General features: G+C 42.8%; 1 protein-coding gene across 1 annotated transcript in view; it reads right to left on the bottom strand.

Moving 5' to 3' along the window:
• LOC132387289 (uncharacterized) overlaps nucleotides 1-23,407 on the bottom strand; it is a 71,004-nt gene extending 47,597 nt beyond the window's left edge. The window contains exons 1-4 of the mRNA XM_059959650.1: nucleotides 22,017-23,407; nucleotides 20,241-20,409; nucleotides 10,896-10,988; nucleotides 9,793-9,876 (exon numbers count right to left, since the gene is read on the bottom strand). Of these exons, the coding sequence (XP_059815633.1) occupies nucleotides 9,793-9,876; nucleotides 10,896-10,956 (145 nt within the window). The 5' untranslated portion in view covers nucleotides 10,957-10,988; nucleotides 20,241-20,409; nucleotides 22,017-23,407. The remainder of the gene's footprint in view (nucleotides 1-9,792; nucleotides 9,877-10,895; nucleotides 10,989-20,240; nucleotides 20,410-22,016) is intronic.
• Between the last annotated feature and the right edge of the window lie 787 nt (nucleotides 23,408-24,194).

Raw genomic sequence — 24,194 nt, 5'->3', positions numbered from 1 at the left:
AGTGAGCATGTTAATATTTCAAATGGAAGACCCTGTTTCAGAGCTGAGCCTGAGTGTAGGAGCCATGTATCTGTTCTCTATCAGCATTGCATCCTGCATTGTGTATTTATGATACTTTTTATGGTAATGTTGCATCACTGGGGTTGTAGTAAATGCAAAGGGAATCAGTTACATATTTGTGCTTTGTTCACTGTAGTACACAGCTGGGGACTGATGAATGTAATATATGTTGTTATTATCCACTCAGATACACTGAACTTACACTTGGGTACAGTGCAGTTTCATCGCTTCGAGATTGTATGTTTGCTGATTACTAATAAAGTACCCAATACATAGGCCCTACTTTTGTAACAATCATTATTGGAGCTGAGGGCACGTCTTGCAAGTATGACAAATCCGCAGATGGCGCCAACAATGGCAGATTTGCTTGGTTGAATCCCACCGCTACATTCTCGACAGAATGACCTTGACAATTGTGGGGATGACTTACAGCAGACTAAAACTATGGAGTGTATGGACTTTGTCCTCCTACCACTGGTGGTGTTGTGGTGAGTAATGGACAAGTGTTACCGCAGTGTGGAACATCTATTCTTCTCTTTTCAGTTTAACATCATCTGGGATTGACGCTTCTGGCAATATATGCTTTGAGTCTACATAGAATCACTGACATCTCGAACAATGCAATGTCACAAATAACATCATGACATCTTGTCCTGAACCACGACATTTTCTCCTGCAGGACTTTAAGACCATTTTTATCACCTAAACTCAGTCAAGGTTTCTTTGAACTTATCACCTGGCTAATATCAGATAGTTACATGGCACCTTGTTAAGCACAATGTAGACCTGCCATACATCGAAAACAGCAAGCTGGGAAAAGAAGCTTTTGAGATAAATAAAACAAAATGCTGGAATTATTCAACAAGACAGACAGTATGTGAATATTTCAGGTGGAAGACCTGGTATCAGTGCTGAGCCTGTGCATCTGTTCCCTATCTGTATTGTGTATTTATGATTTTTTTTATGGTAACTGTTCGCATCATTCGGGGTGTGGTAAATGCGAAGGGAATCAGTTACATGTTTGTGCTTTGTTCCATGCAGTACACAGCTGGGGACTGATGGATATCATATATTTTGTTATTATCCTCTCAAATATGCTGAACCTACACTTGGCTACACTTCAGATTCATCGCTTCAAGATTGTACATTTGCTGATTGCTAATAACGGATCGAATACATATCACCGACATTTGTAACAATCATCACGGGAGCTGAGGGGACACCATGCAAAGATAACAAATCCGTGGGGTCGCTAATAACGGCAACTTGGTTTGGTTAGAGTTCACCGCTACATTTTCAACAGATGTTTCTCAATCAGCCGATCATTTAAAACATTCTGATGTACATAATGAATACTTTGCTTCATTATTCACAAGTGAAAGAGACCTTGGAAGTTGTGGGGATGACTTACAGCGGACTGAAACACTTGAGTGCACAGAATTTAAGAAAGAGGATGTGCTGGATCTTTTGAGAGGTATTAAGTTCGATAAGTCACCAGGACTGAACGAGATATACTCCATGCTACTGTATAAATCAAGTGAGGAGATTACTAAGCCTCTGAAGATGATCTTTGCATCATCAATTATGTGGGGAGAAGGTTGTAAAGGTTGCTCTCTTGTTCAAGAAAGGGAGTCGAGACAGTCCAGTTATTCTTACTTCAGTGGTGGGCAAGCTTTGGAGAAGATCCGGAGACGCAAGTTTTATGAGCACTTGGAGGGACATAATCTGCTTCAGGATAGTCAGCACGGCTTTGCCAAGGGCAGGTCATGCCTTGGAACCTGACTGAATTCTTTGAGGATGTAGCAAAGCACATTGATGAAAGTAGAGCAGTGGAAGTACTTTATATGGATATCAGTAAGAGGTTAGCTAAGGTTCCCCATTGGGAGCTCATTCAGAAAATAACAAGGGATGGGATCCAAGGAGACCTTGCTTTGTGGATCCAGAATTGGAATGCCCACAGAATGCATAGTTCGGTTGTTGATGGTTCATATTCTGCATGGATGACTGTTCCGTTGGGATCTGTTCTAAGACCTTGATTGGACTCTACTTGGGATTACTGTGTTCACTTCTGCTCACCTCACTATAGGAAACGATAAGGAGGCTATAGAGAGAGCGCAGAGGAGATTTACTGGGATGTTGCCTGGATTGGAGAACATGCCTGATGAGAATAGGTTGAGTGAACTTGGGATTTTCTCCTTGAAGCAATGCAGGATGAGAGGGTGACCTGACAGAGGTGGATGAGATGAGATGCTTTGCTTATGCCGATAGCCAGAGGCTTTTGCCTCACAATAGGGAGCATTAAGGTGCTTGGAAGTAGGTACAAGATGGATGTCAGGGGTACGTTTTCACACAGAGAGGGGTGGGTGCATGGAATGCATTGGCAGTGATGGTTGTAGAGGTGAATCCAATGCGGTATTTTAAGGACTTAGATGGTGTTACGGATTCATCAACAATAAATATAAGTGAGGCAGGGTTTTTTTTTATAACAAATAAAACATTATTAAACACTGAAAAACAAACTGCCAAAAGTAAACAAACAACTAACGTAACCGGAAATCAGCTGCTATGCGGCAGCTTGAACAGTTCTGAAAGGAATAAAGCAAAAACAGTTCCTAAAGCGATGTTGCAAAAACAGTTCTTCAAAGCAGTACTGCAAAAGTTCAAAATGCTTACAGTCCATTAAAGGAGAGACTTTTTAGATGATTTAAATTCTGTTTCACGTCGTGTTGCTGCAGTTCCCAGTCGAACTATATTTTTCCCGGAGAATTTATGAAGATGAAAATGAAACGGCTTAAAGGCACTGACCTTTCCTTTACAAAACTGTACCCAACCCTTTCTGCTAATATGTGCAGGGGTTAACACGGGGACAGCCAACGGATTCCTTCTGAATGAGGATCAAACCAGCTCGAAACTGTTTCACCGTCGAAATCGACTTCCCTCGATCTTTTAACTCCCAAACTCCGATCTTCACTCTCCACTGATTTTTAACTGGCGGCATTGTAATGAAACTGCCGGCAATGACATTTTAAACTTTAGGCATTAAATAAAACTCCACCTTTCAACCAAACTGCATCATACTATTGGACTACGCATGGAGTCAAAATTGCAAATCCAACCACGAACTGCCCCTCCTCACAGGGAGGGGTCCTCCTTTTATACCATGTAAAAAAAACACCTGTCACATGACCTCTACTGTCAGGAAAGTGATGTCACTCCACCATCACAAGACCATTATCTTAAGTCCAGCATATCTTCAACACCACTGTCACGTGACAAGTACAAGATAGCCACGTATCTTGTACACCTCCCTCCAAAAAAAATATTATTCTGATAAGAACAAAATTTTAACAATTATTTACAAAAATATATATAAATTTTATAATATACACAGTACACAGAGTATTATGATATAGCATCTTACAACTTCCAATACAGTAGGTGTTACAATTGTTTAAAAAAATCACTCCATAAAAAAATTACATTGTACAATCAACATCTAGATAGACAATCAGCAACCACTTTATCCTTACCTTTAATATGAGTTATCACAATATTGTACTCTTGTAACATCAAATTCCAATTTAATAACCTTCTGTTTTTGTTTTTCATCTTACACAGAAACACTAACGGATTATGATCAGTGTAAACAATAAGTGTTTTTTGAGTTGTACTAACATATACATCAAAATGTTCTAAAGCTAAAACAAGAGATAACAATTCCTTCTCTATTGTCGAATAGTTTCTTTGATGCTTATTAAACTTCTTAGAAAAGTAAGCTACTGGATGATCAACCTCATCACCCTCATTCCTTTCCATTAAAACTGCTTCTGCAGCCTCATCACTAGCATCTACAGTTAATGAAAAAGGTTTTTCAAAGTCAGGTGCCTTGAGCACAGGTTGTTGACATGTCATAGTTTTCAATTTCTCAAATGCTTCTTGAAAAGGCACTGTCCACACAAACTTCTCAATCTTCTTCAAAAGGTTAGTTAATGGAAGGGCAACATTTGCAAAATTCTTTAAACAATTTCGATATTATCCTACCATTCCCAAGAATCTCCTGAGAGTTTTTTTTTCCCGTTGGAGAGGGAATCTCTGAAATTGCCTGAACTTTTGCCTGAACAGAAGCTACCTTACCATGACCCACAACATAACCAAGGTAAGTCACAGTGGCATGTCCAAATTCACCCTTAGCTAAATTAATAGTTAAGTTAGCTTTTGAAAGCCTTTCAAACAATTTCTCCACCGCAGTAATGTGTGTTTCCCAAGTATCATTTCCTGTCACTAAATCATCAATATAAGCATCTGTATCTTTCAATCACTGAATCACAGAGTTAATCATCCTCTGGAAAGTACCTGGGGCATTCTTCATCCCAAATGGAAGTATATTATATTCATATAGCCCAGGTGGAGTTACAAATGCAGAAATCTCTCTACCTCTGTCCGTTAGTTGTACACACCAATACCCTTTCAATAAATCAATCTTTGTAAGGAACTTTGCATTTCCAACTTTATCTACACAATCATCTACTCTAGGAATTGGATATGCATCTGTTTTCATTACCGCATTCACCTTCCTATAGTCCGTACAAAACCTAATACTATCGTCTGGTTTTGACACCACAACACAGGGTGAACTCCAATTCGAGTTAGAAGGCCTAATAATATTATTCCCCAACATATATTTAATTTCTTTCTCAGCAAGTTCACATTTTTCTATGTTCATCCTATAATGGTGTTGTTTAATGGGTTTGGTATCTCCAACATCTACATAATGTGAAGCTATAGTAGTCCTTCTCGGAACGTCTGGAAACAAATCCTTATATTTAAAAATTAATTTCTTCATCTGCTGTTTCTGCTCTGGCTGTAAATGTGCTAATTTATCATCAATATTTTCCAGAATGGTTGAGCTTGGTAACCTGACAGAAACAATGTTGGATTTAGAATGAAATTCAGATGAATCATCTATCATGTTCCTAGTTAGATCAGACTCATTATCATTAACCACAACAGTCACAGTAGCAGAATGTTTCTCATAATATGGTTTTATCATATTTATATGGCACAGTTGTGTTGGGCTTCTACGATCTGGAGTTTTTAATCACGTAATCCACATCATTGATTTTAGACACAATTTCATAAAGACCATGAAATCAAGCTGGTAAAGGATTTGTTTGCACTGGGAAAAGAACCAGCACCTTATTTGCAGGTTTAAATATCCGCATCTTAGCTTCTTTATCGTAACAAGTTTTCATTTTCTCCTTGCCAATTTTAAATTTTCCTTGGCTAAGCTACAAGCTTTATGTAACCTGTCCTTAAATTTCAAAACATAGTCCAACAAATTAGTGTGTACTTCCTTACTAATCCACTGTTCTTTTAATAAAGCTAAAGGTCCTCTAACTCTATGCCCAAGTACAAGTTCAAATGGACTGAAACCTAATGATTCCTGTACCGATTCCCTTACTGCAAATAAAAGTAAGTTTATACCCTCATCCCAGTCACTTTCATTTTCCACACAAAATGTCCTAATCATATTCTTGAGGGTAGAATGAAACCTCTCCAAGGCACCTTGCCACTCTGGATGGTATGCAGATGAAGTAATTTGCTTAGCTCCCAATTTATAAACTATCTGTTGAAACAACCCGGACATAAAATTACTGCCTTCATCAGATTGTATTTCCTTAGGTAATCCAAAATAAGTAAAGAATTTTATAAGCGCCTTTATCACAGTTTTAGCTGCTATATTCCTAAGTGGTACTGCCTCTGGAAACCTAGACGAAGTACACATGATAGTCAACAAATACTGATAACCAGTTTTTGTTTTTGGTAATGGACCGACACAATCTATAATAACGTTAAAAAACGGTTCACCAAATGTTGGAATAGGTTGTAATGGAGCCACTGGTGTAACTAGATTTGGTTTACCCACAATCTGACAAGTATTGCATGTTTTACAAAACATCGCCTAATCTTTTCTTAGACCAGGCCAGTAAAAATGTTTTAAAATCTTGTCCACAGTTTTCCTTACCCCTTGATGTCCACCTAAGGGCACACTATGAGCTAAAGTAAATATCTCATTTCGATAAACCTTCAGGACAACTACCTGGTAAACAATATTCCATTCATCACTTGCAGGAACTGTAGGTGGTCTCCACTTCCTCATCAACACTCCTTTTTCAAAGCAATATCCTACTGGCACCTTCTCAATTTCAACATCTGGTAGAGCTTGTTCTCTTAATCTTATAATCTCAGGGTCTCTACTCTGCTCTGCTATCATCCCCTTGCGAGACAGAGATAAATCTTCATAGTCAGACTTACTGCAAGAATCTTGTTCAAACAATGAAGGTAAGGAAGTCTCTGACACATCCTCAAAACTCGAATCCTGAGATGAACAGTCATGAGTAACAACCTCATTCTGCACATCAATCTTTTTAGCCACAGCTCTAGTCACAACACAGGAAGAATCTGTGTTAGAATTCATCTCTGGTTCCTCTGACTCCATTGTCAAATGCACTTCAGGAAAAAATTGTCCAACTGCCAAGTCATTACCTAACAATAAAGAAATATCCTTCACAGGTAAGCTAGGCTGTAATCCTACTTTAACAAGTCCTGTAACTAACCCTTACTTTATGCAAATGTACAGGCATAAAGGCACTCCCAACACCTCATATATAATTTACCTCATCATTAAACTTCAATACACTGTCTAACATCAGTGATTGAGACTTTTATTGGCACTGGAGTAGACCCTTCTTTCAAGGATACAAACCCTTCAGTTATAAAATGATCATATCCACCTTTAATTTGGTCAGACTAACAAAACTTCATTTGTGTTTGTCAAAACCTGTAATTTACAGGTGTTTCAGTATGTTGCATGCAAGCATCTTGGACTGCTTCTTTCTCTTTCTTTTTCAATCGGAAACAGTTTGCTATTACATGGCCAGGTTTCTTACAATAGTTACAAATAGGACCAAACTGTCTTTCCTTCACAGGATTTCCTTCCTCTTTACCTTTCTCATTACCTAGTAATTTAATTTCTGGTTTACCTTGAATCTCCGTGTTATTTTTCCTCTTATAAATTCTGCCCCAAGGAAATTTATTCTTATGGATTAAAACATACTCATCAGCTAATCTACCAGAGTCCTGCAAGGTATCAATATCCCTCTCATTTAAGTAGGTATTTACTTCAACAGGGATGCTTTGTTTAACTTCCTCCATTAAAATCAGTTCTTTCAATTTATTACAGTCCCCATTTACAAAGAGGAAAGCCATCTCTCAAAACGCACAGCTTTATCATAGGCAAATTCCACAAGTTTTTTCCACAGACTTCTTCAAACTTCTGAATCTTTCTCTATATGCTTCTGGGACCAATTTGTATGCTTTCAAAATCTGCTGTTTCACAATATCATAATCAAGTGCTTGCGCAGCAGTTAAAGCTATATAAACTTGTTGTGCTTTGCCTTTAAGTACACTCTGCAACAACACTGACCATTTATCTTTCGGCTACTCTGAAATCTGTTTTCTATTTCTGTTTCACTAAGTGGAGGGACCAATTTAATTTCTTGACTAACAACAAACGGTTTTCTAGAACCAGAAGACTGATTCTCAGACCTTAATTCCGCCATCGCATATTCAAATTCCCTCTTTTTATTTTCAGCTTTTGACCTATAACGCTCCAATTCTGCTTTACTTTGTTCCAACTTCATTTGTTCGAGTTGCAACTGCATCTCTAGATTACTTATTGGAAACAGCTCTAAAGTGGGTTCATCAAAATCACCCGAATCCACATAGTCTGATGTGATTTTTCTCTGTATTAGAGCCTTTGATGTAGACCTTGAAATACCTTTAAGTTCCAATCTACTAGCTATCTCAGACACCTCAGTTTTTTTCACCTTCGCTAACAACTCTGGCAAAGCCAGAAACTCAACAATATTCATTGCTGCCGAATTCCACTCACAAGCCAATCAGACAAAAGAATCCAGTATTCCCCTTTTCCAAAACACCGATTCAAAATAGAACAAACATGTAAACACAAAAATGGTTAATCCCGGATATACCCCCATATATATGTTACGGATTCAGCAGCAATAGATATAATGTGAGGCAGGGTTTTTTTTAAAAATAACAAATAAAAAATGTATTAAACACTGAAAAACAAACCCCCAAAAGCAACAAACATCTAACGTAACTGGAAATCAGCTGCTGTGCTGCGGTTTAAACAGTTCTTAAAGGAATAAAGCGAAAACAGTTCTTAAAGCAATGTTGCAAAAACAGTTCTTCAAAGTAGTACTGCAGAAGTTCAAAGTGCTTGCAGTCCATTAAAGGAGAGACGTTTTAGACAATTTAAATTCTCTTTCACGTCGTGTTGCTGAGGTTTCCAGTCGAACTATATTTTTCCTGGAGAATTTACGAAGGTGAAAATGAAATGGCTTAGAGGCACTGACCTTTCCTTTACAAAACTGTACCCAACCCTTTCTGCTAATATGTGCAGGGGTTAACACGGGCACAGCCAATGGATTCCTTCCGAATGAGGATCAAACAAGGTCGAACCTGTTTCACCATTGAAACTGACTTCCCTCGATCTTTTAACTCCTGAAATCTGATCTTCACTCTCCACTAATTTTTACCTGGCAGCATTGTAACGAAACTGCCAGCAATGAACTTTTAAACTTTAGGCTTTAAATAAAACCCCACCTTTCAACCAAACTGCATCATAATATTGGACCACGCAGTGGCATGGAGTCAAAATGGCAAATCCAGCCACGAACTGCCCCTCCTCACAGGGAGGGGTCCTCCTTTTATACCCTGTAAAAAAAAACTGTCATATGACCTCTACTGGCGGGAAAATGATGTCACCAATGGGAAGAGTGTAACTCCTCTGTTGACTGTGTGGTGGGTTGGGTGGTTCAGGTAATTGTTACCTTTGGCGGTAAAGCTCAACAGTCTCAGCGCCAGTTTGATGTAATGAAGTGCACACGTGATGTCATATCCTGGTGTGGGGAACGCACACGTGACAGCAGTGTGGGCCGGGCTTGGGTTGGGGTGTTCCATCTGTTGAGGGCTGCTTTTTCTTGTCCCCTTGAATATATCTCTCTTTGCAAAAGTCTCTGCTTATCCCTGGGAATATAGTAACACATCACCATGACTGTCCTGGTACTGCCCATCACCACCACCTTGCTCAGGGTTACTGTCAGCCTGCCTGGTCAATCCCTTCCTCAGCAAATCTCTGGAATATCTCACAAAATGCTGGAGGTACTCTGCAGCTCAGGCAGCATCTATGGAGGAGAAAAAACAATCAACGTTTCGGGCCAAGGACCTTCATCGGACTGGAAATTAGGGGACAGAAATTTGAGATATTGTCACACTAATTTCTATTCCTCGTGGTCCTGATCCAAAATGTCACATTTTTATTCCTGTCCATGGATGCTGCCTGACCTGCTGAGTTCTGCAAATCTTTTGTGTGTCTTTGTGTTGCCCAAAACTTTCAGCATCTGCAGAATGTCTTGTCTTCTGGAGTAACTCGCTATTTGAATGTGCATCACAATCTGTCAGAGGAGCAGGAGCAGACGGTAACTGTACTCCTTCCACGTGTGACTGTGTTTTCCCCAGAGATGTTGACTCTCTTTCTCATCTCTGTTCAGTTTTCACCAATGTTTTCTGAATTGCCAATATTGAATTAAACCCAGACACAGAATGAGCAGAGTATTTATAAATTAAAATAACTCGCCAGCATACCTGTATCATTTCCCGATGTTGACATCACTGGAACTCCTCCACTGCTGGCACCTTGACCCATTTTGAGGACAGGTGTGATCAGTTCTGAAACAAACAAAAACGAGGGTCAAACATTCACTGGGGTTTAAGGAGAACACCGTTTTGTTTTTAAACGGAGGCAAACACTTCCAAACATATTGGGCTTGTCCACTGAAGCCGTGACATTGCCTGGTCCTCCCACAGTCACACAATGTCCATTTCCACACTATCCATGGATTGTACACTGTGCCTGAATTCTCCAGGGTATCTACTCACTATATTACACGCAATTCCCTTTAAGGAACCATTCTTGTGTCCTGGGCTGGGAATGATGTGTCATGTGACAGCAGGCAGGAGGGGGCGCAGTGTGGTGTCAGATCCCGGTCTGAAACGGACTCGGGCTGGGGTGTTCCATCTGTTGAAGGCTGCTCTTTCTTGTCTCTGTTAATATACTCTCTGTTTTCAAAGGACTCTGCTTATTCCTGGGTGAATATAGTAACCCATCACTATCACTCTCCTGATACTGTCCATCACCACCGCTTTGCTCTGGGTTACTGTCTGCCTGCCCGGTCAACCCCTTCCTCAGACAATCTCTGGAATAACTCACAAAATGCTGGGGAGCTCAGCAGGTCAGGCAGCATCTATGGAGGAGAATAAACAATAAACGTTTCGGGCCAAGGCCCTTCATCGGACTGGAAATGAAGGAACTGTAATTCCAGATACTGTCACACTACTTTCTATTCCTTGTGGTCCTGATCCAAAACGTCAAATGTCTATTCCTCTCCATGGTTGCTGCCTGACCTGCTGAGTTCCGCCAATATTTTGTGTGTGTTGCTCAAACTGATCAGCATCTGCAGAATATCTTGTGTTATGTAGAATCTCGCTACTTTAATGTGCATCATAATCTGTTAGAGGAGCAAGAGCAGACACAAGTGACTGTTTCCTTCCACAAGTGACCGTTTCCCCAGAGATGTTAACTCTCTCTCATCTCTCTGCTCAGTTTTTCACAAACATTTTGTGAATTGCCGACGTTGAATTAAACCCAGAATCAGTAATTTATAAATTAAAATAATTCACCAAAATACCTGTGTCCTTTCCCGATGTTGATGTCACTGGAGCTCCTCCACTGCTCGAACCTTGACTCATTTTGAGGACAGATGTGATCAGTTTTTGCTGCTCTGTAACAAAAAAAATAACAGGAGGATCAAACAATCACTGGGGTTTAAAAGAGAACACTGTTTTGGTTTTAAACTGAGGCAAGGAATTCCAAACATCTTGGGTCTGTCCACTGAAACCTTGACATGGCCGGATCCACCTGTGCCCGTCCACCCACAGTCACACAATGTCCATTTCCAATCTCTCCATGGAACATAGATTGGGATAGGATTCTCCAGGGTTATCTACTCACTATATTACAGGCAATTCCCTTTTAGGAACCAATCTTGTGTCCTGGACCGGGAGTGATGAGTCTCCGGAATGGCAAGCCAGGTTGAACAGACAGCACCCATTGCCTTGGTCCTCCTACCACTGGTGGCGCTGTGGTGAGTAATGGACAACTGTTCCAGCAGTGTGGGCTGAATCATTTCTGCTGACGATCAGGCTTCTATTCCTCTCGTCACTGGATTATACAGATTTCTCAGTCACACCTGATTCTCACCGTCTCCTTTCATTTTAACATCACCTGGCATTGACACCAATGTCAATATATGATTTGTATCGAAAGAATAACACACTGACAACCTGAACAACGCAATGTCACACATAGCATCGTGACATTTTGCCCTGAACAACTATCGTTCTTTCTGCAGGATTTCAAGACCATTATTAGCACCAAAACTTGATTAATATTTCTTTGAGCATATCACCTGGCTATTATCAGATAGTTAGTTATATGACACCTTGTTAAACACAATGTTGACAAGTCACACGTCCAAAACTGCCAGTTGGGATTAATCATCAAAATAAATGAAACAAAATGATGGAATTATTCAACAAGACAGTGAGCATGTTAATATTTCAAATGGAAGACCCTGTTTCAGAGCTGAGCCTGAGTGTAGGAGCCATGTATCTGTTCTCTATCAGCATTGCATCCTGCATTGTGTATTTATGATACTTTTTATGGTAATGTTGCATCACTGGGGTTGTAGTAAATGCAAAGGGAATCAGTTACATATTTGTGCTTTGTTCACTGTAGTACACAGCTGGGGACTGATGAATGTAATATATGTTGTTATTATCCACTCAGATACACTGAACTTACACTTGGGTACAGTGCAGTTTCATCGCTTCGAGATTGTATGTTTGCTGATTACTAATAAAGTACCCAACACATAGGCCCTACTTTTGTAACAATCATTATTGGAGCTGAGGGCACGTCTTGCAAGTATGACAAATCCGCGGATGGCGCCAGCAATGGCAGATTTGCTTGGTTGAATCCCACCGCTACATTCTCGACAGAATGACCTTGACAATTGTGGGGATGACTTACAGCAGACTAAAACTATGGAGTGTATGGACTTTGTCCTCCTACCACTGGTGGTGTTGTGGTGAGTAATGGACAAGTGTTACCGCAGTGTGGAACATCTATTCTTCTCTTTTCAGTTTAACATCATCTGGGATTGACGCTTCTGGCAATATATGCTTTGAGTCTACATAGAATCACTGACATCTCGAACAATGCAATGTCACAAATAACATCATGACATCTTGTCCTGAACCACGACATTTTCTCCTGCAGGACTTTAAGACCATTTTTATCACCTAAACTCAGTCAAGGTTTCTTTGAACTTATCACCTGGCTAATATCAGATAGTTACATGGCACCTTGTTAAGCACAATGTAGACCTGCCATACATCGAAAACAGCAAGCTGGGAAAAGAAGCTTTTGAGATAAATAAAACAAAATGCTGGAATTATTCAACAAGACAGACAGTATGTGAATATTTCAGGTGGAAGACCTGGTATCAGTGCTGAGCCTGTGCATCTGTTCCCTATCTGTATTGTGTATTTATGATTTTTTTTATGGTAACTGTTCGCATCATTCGGGGTGTGGTAAATGCGAAGGGAATCAGTTACATGTTTGTGCTTTGTTCCATGCAGTACACAGCTGGGGACTGATGGATATCATATATTTTGTTATTATCCTCTCAAATATGCTGAACCTACACTTGGCTACACTTCAGATTCATCGCTTCAAGATTGTACATTTGCTGATTGCTAATAACGGATCGAATACATATCACCGACATTTGTAACAATCATCACGGGAGCTGAGGGGACACCATGCAAAGATAACAAATCCGTGGGGTCGCTAATAACGGCAACTTGGTTTGGTTAGAGTTCACCGCTACATTTTCAACAGATGTTTCTCAATCAGCCGATCATTTAAAACATTCTGATGTACATAATGAATACTTTGCTTCATTATTCACAAGTGAAAGAGACCTTGGAAGTTGTGGGGATGACTTACAGCGGACTGAAACACTTGAGTGCACAGAATTTAAGAAAGAGGATGTGCTGGACCTTTTGAAAGTTTGATAAGCCGCCGGGACTGGATGAGATATAACCCAGGCTACTGTGGGAAGTGAGGGAGGAGATTGCTGAGCCTCTGGCAATGATCTTTGCATCATCAATAGGGATGGGAGAAGTACCAAAGGATTGGAAGTTTGCATTGTTCTTTTGTTCAAGAAAGGGACAAACAACCTCAGACTCCATCCTATCCAACTTCTCACACCATATTTATCCTCTCAGTTAATTCCCTCTCCCTCTTACTGCTGCTGGGATCCCTCCTTCCCTGGGGAACCAGCATCAACTGAAGGGCTGAGAAGTCTTCTCCTAACTGTCAGCGATACATCAGAAACCTGCCGCAGGAGATACTTCACAAACACCCCCAACTTACCTCGGAGAAAAATGTAAATAATTCAAAAAGCAGGACATTTACTTTGAGATTTGTTCCGCTTTGACGGGGAGTTCAGAGCGGGAGTGTGAGATGTGATCAGCAGGGTTAACAACCCCTCGGCTGGCCCATCTCCACTATTGGGTGCAACCAGTGATTGACATTGCTTTGCACCAATGGGAAGAGTGCAACTCCTCTGTTGATGGTAGGTGGGGTGGGTGGGTCAGGGAATTGTTACCTCAGCCAGTAAAGTTCAACCGTCTCAGTGTCAGTGTTATGTAAGGAATTGCACACATGACATCATATCCCAGTGTGGGGTACCCACACGTGACACCAGGCAGGTGGGGGCGCAGACTGATGTTAGATCCAGTGGTGGGGATCCCACATGTGGCACCAGGCATGTGATCCTGGTGTGGGGAACCCACGTGACATCAGACACATGAGGGCACAGACTGAAGTTATATCCCAGTGTGGGAACGCAATGGCGTCACGTGTGGGTGAGAGCTTGTTTTCAAAAGCTGTTCAATGGAGGTTTCAAATGATTTTAGTGGAACAACAAAGGAAACTTAACAGGTTTCATCACTGAATGCAGTGTTGTGTGAGGGGAAGTCCCCTGCTACATGCCTGGCGTTATGGAGTGGGCAGTGGAGCCTTTATCTTGTGTTGGGTTACAAAACCCCCAGTGTTCCTGGGGAGGACTTTCCAGTGTGATCTGGTTCGGGGTGCTTCAGTCAGTGCAGTATCTTGTTCACCACCCCTTTTGATACAGCCCACAACAGTGGTGTCAACAACGTACTTATATATGGTACTTAGCCACACAGTCACAGGTGTAAAGCGAATAGACTGGGGGCTGAGTACACATCTCTGTGGTACTCCTGTGATGATGGAGATTGTGGAGGAGATGTTTTTGCCAATCTGAACTGAGTGGGGTCTGCAAGTGAGGAAATCCAGGATCCAATTGCACAAGGATCTATTGAGGTCAGGTCTAGAAGTTTAATGAGAAGCTTTGAGTGGACGATGATTTTAAAGATAACCCAGTAAATTTTATTTTAAACTTACTCAGCATCCCTTATGAGGCAAATGACATCAAGCATTTGCAGCTCCAGTTCCTTAACACTTCTCTCAGGAGTTGCAGCTTGGTGTACTGGTGTAGATGTGGTTACCTGGAAAGCTGGAGGTCTCCCCGAATATCCAGTAATTTCTTTTTTATTTTGAATAATGCACAAACACCATTTTCAAGATGCTTGTAACATCCTGAACAGATTTTGCAGAAATGCAAAGCCCATATTCATTAGTTTTCTCTTCAGTCTAATACATTCCTTACAGCCAATGTTCACAACATCCTTTCCCTCCCCCCCCCCCCCCAATCACCCCACCTCACGCTCCTGAGGTCAGTTGTCTATTCACTGAAGGGCATTGATCAGAGAATGAAAAATAATGCAACACTCCTTTGTGAGCTGTTACTGACCAAAATAAACTGAAAAAGCTCTGTATCACATGCTGTGAGTTTAATTTCTGTAATAATGAAATTAAAGTTGTAATTTACCCTTTTACCCTGCCTTGTGCTGCATTTAATTCAACCTGTGCTGGTGATGCTTCCCCAGGCACACTGCCCCGTGGGGGCGAGGGTCCTCTCCCAATTCCGACCCCGCAGACTATCCCAACACAAAATGGAAAGGAAACTGCTGTCCGTCCAGGAGGAGCGAGCATGTGCTGTGATTGTTGAAGCAAGCATGAGGGGGCAGGCCTTGAAATGAAACCCACAGATGCTGCAGAACTACGGTAAAATGAGATGGCTTTTTAGAACAGCTTATTGTTGAGCCCACTAGGGGATCATCTGTACTGGATTGGGTGTTGTGTAATGAATCAGAGTTGATTAGAGAGATGGAAGTGAAGGAACCCTTAGGAGGCAGTGATCACAACATGACTGAGTTCCTGTGAAATTTGAGAAAGAGAAGCCGAAATCCGATGTGTCAGTATTTCAGTGGAGTAAAGGAAATTACAGTGGCATGAGAGAGGAACTGGCCAAGGTTGACTGGAAAGGGACACTAGCAGGAAGGACGGCAGAGCAGCAGTAGCTGGAGTTCATGTGAGAAGTGAGGAAGATATATTCCAAAGAAAAAGAAATTTTCAAATGGAAAAAGGATGCAACCATGGCTGACAAGCGCAGACAAATCCAAAGTAAAAGCAAAGCAGAGGGCATACAAGGAAACAAAACTTAGTGGGAAGAAAGTGGATTGGGAAGTTTTTAAAAGCTTACAAAAGGAAACTAAGAAGGTCATTAAGAGTGAAAAATTGAACCATGAAAGGGAGGTAGCAAATAATATCAAAGAGGATAATGAAAGATTTTAAAGTACATAAAGAGTAAAAGTCAGGTGAGAGTAGATATAGGACCAATAGAAAATGATGCTGGAGAAATTGTACTGGGAGAAAAGGAGATGGTTAGAAACTGAATGTGTATTTTGCATCAGTCTTCACTGAGGAAAGCTTCTGCAATATACCGGACATTCAAGGGTGTCAGGGAAGAGCAATATGCACAGTCACAATCACGACAGAGAAAGTACTCAGGAAGCAGTATAGTCTAAGGGTAGATACGTCTTCTGGACCAGATGGAATGTACCCTCATGTTCTGAAGGAAGAAGCAGTGGAGATTGCGGAGGCATTTGCAATCATCTTTCAAAAGTCAACAGATTCTGGTCTGGTTCCGGAGGACAGGAAGATTGCAAATGTCACTCGGCTATTTAAGAAGGGGGCAAGGAAGCAAAAAGGAAATCTTGACATCAGTGGTTGGGAAGTTGTTGGAGTCGATTGTCAAGGATGAGATTACGGAGTACCTGGAGACATATGACAAGATAGGCCGAACTCAGCATGGTTTCCTTAAAGGAAAATCCTGTCTGACAAACCTCGTGCAAATTTTGGAGGAAATTACAAGCAGGCTAGACAAGGGAGATGTGGTGGATGTTGTGTATTGGATTTTCAGAAGGCCCTTGACAAGGGGCCACACATGAGGCTGCTAAACAAGATAAGAGCCCATAGAATCACAGGAGAGTTGCATACGTGGATTGAGCATTGGTTGATTGGCAGGAAACAGAGAGTGGGAATAAAGGGATTCCATTCTGGTTGGCTGCCAGTTACCAGGGGTCCACAGGGGTCCGTGTTGGGGCCGCTTCTTTTTACGTTGTATATCAACGATCTGGATTATGGAATTGATGGCTTTGAGGCTAATTTTGCTGATGATACAAAGATAGGTGGAGTGGCCCGTAGTGCTGAGGAAACAGAGTCTGCAGAGAGACTTGAATAGATTGAGGGAATGGGCAAAGAAATGGCAAATGAATTAGAATGTCGGAAAGTGTACGGTCAAGCTCTTTGGAAGAAGAAATAAATGGCCAGACTATTATTTAAGTGGGGAGAGAATTCAAAGTTCTGAGAGGCAACAGGACTTGGGAGTTCTCGTGCAGGATAACCTTAAGGTTAACCTCCAAGTTGAGTCGGTGGTGAAGAAGGCGAATGCAATGTTGGCATTCATTTCTAGAGGTATAGAGTATGGGCGCAGGGATGTGATGTTGAGGCTCTATAAGGAACTGGTAAGACTTCACTTGGAATACTGTGTGCAGTTTTGGACTCCTTATTTAAGAAAGGATGTATTGACATTGGAGAAGGTTCAGAGAAGATTCACTAGAAGGATTCTGGGAATAAGAGGGTTAACATATGAGGAATGTTTGACTGCTCTTGGACTGTACTCCTTGGAGTTTAGAAGAATGAGGGGGGACCTCATAGAAACATTTCGAATGTTGGAAGGCATGGACAGAGTGGATGTGGCAAAGTTGTTTCCCATGGTGGGGGAGTCCAGTACGAGAGGACATGACTTGAGGATTGCAGGGCGCCCATTCAGAATGGAGATGTGAAAACATTTTTTCAGCCAGAGGGTGGTGAATCTGTGGAATTTGTTGCCACGGGTGGCAGTGGAGGCCAGGTCATTGGGTGTATTTAATGCAGAGATTGATAGGTATCTGAGCAGTCAGGGCATCAAAGGTTATGGTGAGAAGTCGGGCGAAAGAGACTAAAGGGGAGATTGGATCAGCTCATGTTGAAACGGCGGCGCAGACTCAATGGCTGACTATCTGAATAGCTGACTTCTGCTTCTTTGTCTTATGGTCAAATGGGCTCCAAGCACCGGACCCTACGACAGCCAATGGGAAATCCTGCAGACCCAAAAAGGGTCTGGTTATTCTTTCTCAATAGACGCACAGACAACAGGAACAGGCCTCTCAGCCCATCCAGTCATTCAATGACCCAAGACCAGTCCATCCTTGCACCCCAACACCACTCCAATCCAGATCAACAGTCTGTCAGGGTTTGCCCCCCAAAGTGGTGGATATGTCTGCTTACCACCACCGTGTGCTCAGACATTTCCAATGGTGAGCTTGTCCCTTCCCTCACTATTAATTGGCTCCTTCCCCCATCCTGCTCCTTGATCCCCCACTGGGACAAACATCCTCTGAGGCTCCATGCTGTCCTCCCCCCTCACACCATCTTTACTCTCTCAGTAAAATCCCTCACCCTCATCCTTCTGCCGGATCACTCACTCCCGGGTTTATAAATGCCCCAAATTACCTCGGAGGGAAATGGAAATAAATCAAGAAGTGGGACATTTACTTTGAGGTTTGTTACGCTCTGACGGGGAGTTCAGCAGAAGCAGGAAATGGGTTCAGCAGTGGCAACAATCTCTCGGCTACTCTGCTTCCGCGATTGGGTGTAACCAGTGATTGACATTGTTTCGCACCAATGGGAATAGCTCAGCTCATAAACCCTCTGTTAACCGTGGTGGTGGGTCAGGTGATTTTTACCTTATGCATTAAAGATCAAATGTCTCAGTGTGAATGTGACACAAGGAACTGCACGCATCACTGCATCAGATCCCGGTGTGAGGAACCCAGACCTGACATCAGGCGCAGAGTGACGTTATGTGTGGGTGAGATCTTGTTTTCAAAAGCTGTTTAATGGGTGTTTTTAATGATTTCAGGGTACAAAGGAGGAAACTTAACGGGCTTTATCACTGAATCCAGTGCTGTGTGACGTAAAGTCCCCTGATATGTGTCCGGCTTTGCCATGTTGTTGATGGCTGGGCTGCATGGCCTTTTTCTCGAGTTGGGTCACAAAACCCCAAATGTTTCCTGGGAGGATCTTCAGGGTGATTTGATCTGAGGTGGTTCAATCAGTGCGGTGTCCTGTTGTTCACTAATTTCATAAACAACGTGTTTGCTAGTGTAAACCAGAATTGCCAGCAGGGTAAACACAGATTTGTGTCAGTGAACAAAATCTCTGCATTCTTTGTCTCCTCGGAAACTAATCAATCTGACAATGTGGACCACAGATACCGCTTAATCTAAAACTGAGTGAACCATTCAGACAGCTGATCGCCGAGAGGAATCATGTTTGTTGGTCATTAATTTTCACCCAGAGTCATTTGAATGGAGTTAATGTAGAGTTCAGAGGTGTCACCATGAAAGGACAAACACTCTACAGTTTCCCTCCGACGTCCGGCCATAGGTAGTTACGCAGGGACCTCCTGCAAATGGCAGCACAATGCCAACCCCAGCTGATGTCAGCGAGCAGCGGAGAGGAAGGCGCTGATCTCAGGTTCGTGTAAATACATGACTGGTTGCAATGGGAAAGGGTCGGGTCTGAGCCCGACACCTGCACAGTCTGGGCTCTCCAGTGCTGCAGCCCTGGTTTCAGTTTTGCTCCCGAGCCAGGATTGTGGGATCAATTAGTTGTGGTTCCCGAAGCTGGAAGTGTGGACATGGGTGAAGGGAATCTGTCTACGTGTACAGGTGTGGGATAAATCGTGGGAGTGTTGTGGTGGGATTGCCGGGGTGGAGGGTGTTTGGGGCGCGACCTGGGAGGATGGGTCCGGGGGCAAATTAAGTTGTAAACAAGGAAGGATCTGGTCCATTGGATCAGACAGTTCATGTGCCCTAAGAATCTCTTTATATTAATTACTGTCTAATCTTGTTGCGAACATTGTGTTTGTTACACAACCCCAGAGTCTGGGAACAGCTGGATTGTACGAAGCAAAGTGTGATGATGAGAGGCTGTTTATTGCACTTGAGCCCAGTGCCTAGTGATGTTTTCCATGGTTACACCTATTGCAACTTGTCATCTATGTCAATAATTTGGTTGAGAATGTATAGGTTATGGGTAATGAGTTTGCAGCAAATAATTTTAAACAATTACATTTTTTTAAGATCTTAAGTATAAATACTCCCGTCTCCCTCTCCCCATTCAGAACTAACCCCCACTGCAGCTACTTCAGAAGATGCAAGATCTGCAAATGATCAAACACTGAGGTAATGTGAATGACTTTGTAGAGCTGGACTGCTGACAACACATTACCAAATCTGGAGTGATTGCAACTGGATCTGTCAGAGGCAACTGATACTTCTGGGCACATTCTGTCTCACTCCAACTATTTCCTATCTTTGTGCAGGTATGTAATGGGGACAGGACCAATGTCTGAGTAAATGAGACTCACCAAACTTTCTCCTGACTGAATGAATGTTAACTCTGAGTCAGATGGGTTCTGTCCAGTTGATGCTCTCAGTCCTTGGGCAGGTTCACTTGCTGCTGTTCCCTCGTCTACAGTCGTGGTTTGCTTCCAGATGTGGGCTTTTCTTCCAATAAATCTCTCAACACAGGTCTAACTTTAAACAGAAAGACAATGAAACACATTAACAATGCAAAGGGGAACATTTCTGCTCAATGTACCAAAAAACATAAGCTCACTGAAATTTAATTATTAAAGACAAATATAATGATCTGAGTGAAGAAATCTATAATTGTCCGTCACATGTCACAAACCCTTACATGGGATAGGAAGGAGTCATCGTTCAGTTATGGTAAGACTGAAGACGCAGGAATAGAATTAGGTGATTCAGTCCATCAAGTCTACTCCACTATTCAACCATGGCTGATTTTATTCCAACAGCATGTTCCTGCCTTCCTCCTGTAACCCTGAAGGTGATTAGCAATCTTTTCTGGAAATTTAAGCTATTCCAGGGTGAATGTAATAAAGAGAAACTGGAATTACCAGAAACACTCAACAGGTAAGGAACAGCTGTGGGGAAAGGAACAAATTTGATGATTCACGTTCACAACTTTCGTTACAAAGTCTTCAAATATTTTCAGGTTTTGGTGCAGATCTGCAGCATCTGAAGCTTCTGTTTGATTTTCACTATCTGACAGAGACTTGAGACTGAGGGTGGATTTCCAAACACCATCTGAACCATTTTTCCTGGTGCAAAGATGGAACAGCCCATTTAATCACAGCTTCATCCTATGACGGATGGAATGGGAACTCATTCTCTCCTCAGATTAGCAGTGATTGTTTCCAAATGAACTCGATCACCAGACATCGGAACCCAGATCAGAAACACCTACTCAACCGCTCATAAATACAGGTAATGTCACCTGCGGGTTCATTACTGGGTGACATTCCAGGCCAACCATCACAGGGTCACAGAGCTGTACCTGCTACTTACCTACCCTGGAATCCTCACACACTCCCCCCACGTCTCACATGGAGTAGTCTAATCAGGAATTTTCCTGCAACAAATTTCCAGACACCCAGTCACCACTTCTGATTCATTGGGGAAGGAGGACCATTCAGCCCCATCTGCAGAAATACGGAACTGGGCTGAAGCCAGTTCCACACTGTTGGGAGTCTCCACCCCAGGCTTATTACTCTCCCATTACTCTTTGCTGCCAGTAATGTGCTGCAGTGTCTCAGCCATTCACAGTTCAAAAACTCATACTACCACACCGACAGAACTGGAACCTGATGATCCTCTCACAGATCCATGTAATAATGACCGATTCTGTATTAACTCCGAGGCTAAAAGTGCAACAGAATTGATGAAGACAAAGGTTAAAAGAAAGACTGAATGATGTGGTGGGATATAGGTTGAACAAGATGGTTGATACATATCATTGAGGTGGTGGGATACAGACTGGACAGAGGTTGAACAAGATGGTTGATATATATCATTGAGGGGGTGGGATACAGACTGGACAGAGGTTGAACAAGATGGTTGATATACATCACTGAGGTGGCTGGATACAGGCTAGACAACGGTTGAACGAGATGAGTGAGGAATGAGCAGATGGAACCAGGTGGGAGAAGGGATCAAGGACGATCACTGATGGTCCTCTAGCAATACACAGATACGGAATTAATGATACATACTGTGACACTCTCAGAGGAGGGGGATGGGGGGAGGAGAGGAGGGTCTGGTCGACAGCCCACACCTACATTTGTGGAGTCGGCTGATGGTGCAGTATCAGCTCCCGGCTCGCGAACGGAGGGTCTGAGCTCGATCCAGTGACGGACCACTCCCAAGTGTGCACTCCATCCATGCCAGGTTGCTGTCGATCTTGCAACTCGACCTTTTAAAAAAACACTGCCACATCCATTTTAAAATCGCACGTGGAATATTGTGGAGGATCAAATACCCAAATCCAAACAGCTCTGTTTATTGTTCTTGTGTGAAAATGCTTTTGTGGGGTTATGATGGTATGTTCCAGTTCATTTATTGTTACCTTTTAGCTTGGATTGTACAGTTTTTGCTTGTCTATTTCTGGGCCACCCTAACTGTAAGTGGGGTGTGTGAAGATTACCTCCCTTGTCTGTATGACACTGGTTAGGTTCACTCTCCGGGTCCTGCTGGCTGGTCTATTTTAAGTTTATCACAATAAAACTGCTGAGTTTAATGAGCTACCTCGTCTGTCATTATGGAACAAATGTTCACCACAATACTACTGTATAAAAGATCCCAAAGGAACAAACCTAGAACAAACCACAAGAACTTTGGTATGCTTTGCCCATCACCAAATGTTATCAATACAGCATATTTTCCATCCGGATACTTCATGGCTTGGTATGGTGACTGCAAGGAACTGCAGAGTTACGGACACAGATCAGCTCATCACAGAAAACAGTTTCCTCTACATGAACTCTTTCTGGACTTCCCACTCTCTCGGTAAAATGAAAGATCCCCACAACCTGGGACATTCTCCTTTCTCACCCACCCCAATTAGGGAGAAGGTAGAACAGCCCCGAAGCACATATCACCAGGCTTAAAACCGGCTTATCTGAACTGAAAAAGTTTTTGAGAAGTTCCAGGAAGCGAGGTGAAGTCGACAGTTTGGGAAGTTAACGGGACTCATTGGCAATATCAGATTTCCTCAACAAAGGAAAAGATGCTTGTGCTGCGCAGCACAAAATGGTGACTGTACTCTGTCGGCCAAAAATCACTGCCATTCCGCGGACTCTCAGCATGCGCGATGTGATTTTCACATCACAGCCGGAAGGGGTGGGGGGCCTCGGGGAAAAAAGCTGCAGGCTGCAGATCTGCGGCGAAATCAGAGCGGAAAGCAGGATACCGTGACCGGTCGGTGCGTCTCCCCGACAATAAACCGGGTCCATAAGACACAGGAGCAGAATTAGGCCGCTTGGCCCATCGAATCTGCTCCGGCGTTCAATCACGGCTGATCTTTTTCTTCCCCTCCTCACAGCCCCACTCCACGGCCTTCTTATCGTAACCTACAAAATCTCCCTCTTAAATACCCCCCAACATGGCCTCCACAGCTCGCTCTGCTGATTTCACAAATTCACTGCACTCTGGCTAAAGAAATTCCTCCGCACACAAAATGCTGTGTTACACAGTAACTGAGTAAATGGCCGACAGCTCGGGAAGTTACCGGGACTCACTGCCCAACATCAGACAACCAGACTTGACACTGGCCTCAGTACTCACCGATGGGAATCTGAATTCCAGCCCGAGGAGGCGAGGACCCGTTCCCTCCCTCTACCACCCCTCCCCCGCAGACGATCCGCTTCAACAACGAACGGGATGAAAATAAACCACCCCCCACCCGGGGTTGTGTGAGCGCGCAGGGTGATTATTGCGGAGGGTGCAAATTCCACTGACCGACCCAGCAGACTCCGTGAGGAAAACAAACTTGCCCCTCACATCTTCTGCAACCTGCCTTATCTTTGACATTTGAACTCTGGGGAAAAAGATATCGTCTGCATATTCTACGTATTCCGCTCGTAATCTTTAAACGTCCATCCAGTCTCACCCCAGCCTGCGCCGCTCTGGAGAAAACAACACAAGTTTGTCCAGCCTCTCGTTATAGCTCATGCCCTCTAATCCAGGCAGTGTCCTGGTAAACCTCATCTGCGCCCTGTCCAAAGCCCCGACATCCTTCCGAGAATGGGGGTGACCAGAACAGTATGAAACACACACAACCCGGACCGACCCCGGCAGATTCTGTGAAGGAAGCGAGGCGAGGCCGTCAGTTCGGGAAAGTTCATCCCCTCCCCCTTCAGGCTTCACCGATCACCTTGTGTTTCTCTCTCCCTCCCCACCCCCACCTTTTATTCTCCAGTCCTGCCGAAGGGTTTCGGCCGGTAATGTCGACTGTCCTC

Source organism: Hypanus sabinus, unplaced genomic scaffold (assembly GCF_030144855.1).
Source record: "Hypanus sabinus isolate sHypSab1 unplaced genomic scaffold, sHypSab1.hap1 scaffold_170, whole genome shotgun sequence".
Lineage (NCBI taxonomy): Eukaryota > Metazoa > Chordata > Chondrichthyes > Myliobatiformes > Dasyatidae > Hypanus > Hypanus sabinus.
The sequence above is the reverse complement of the archived record's forward strand: the minus strand, read 5'-3'. Positions and strand labels throughout refer to the sequence as shown.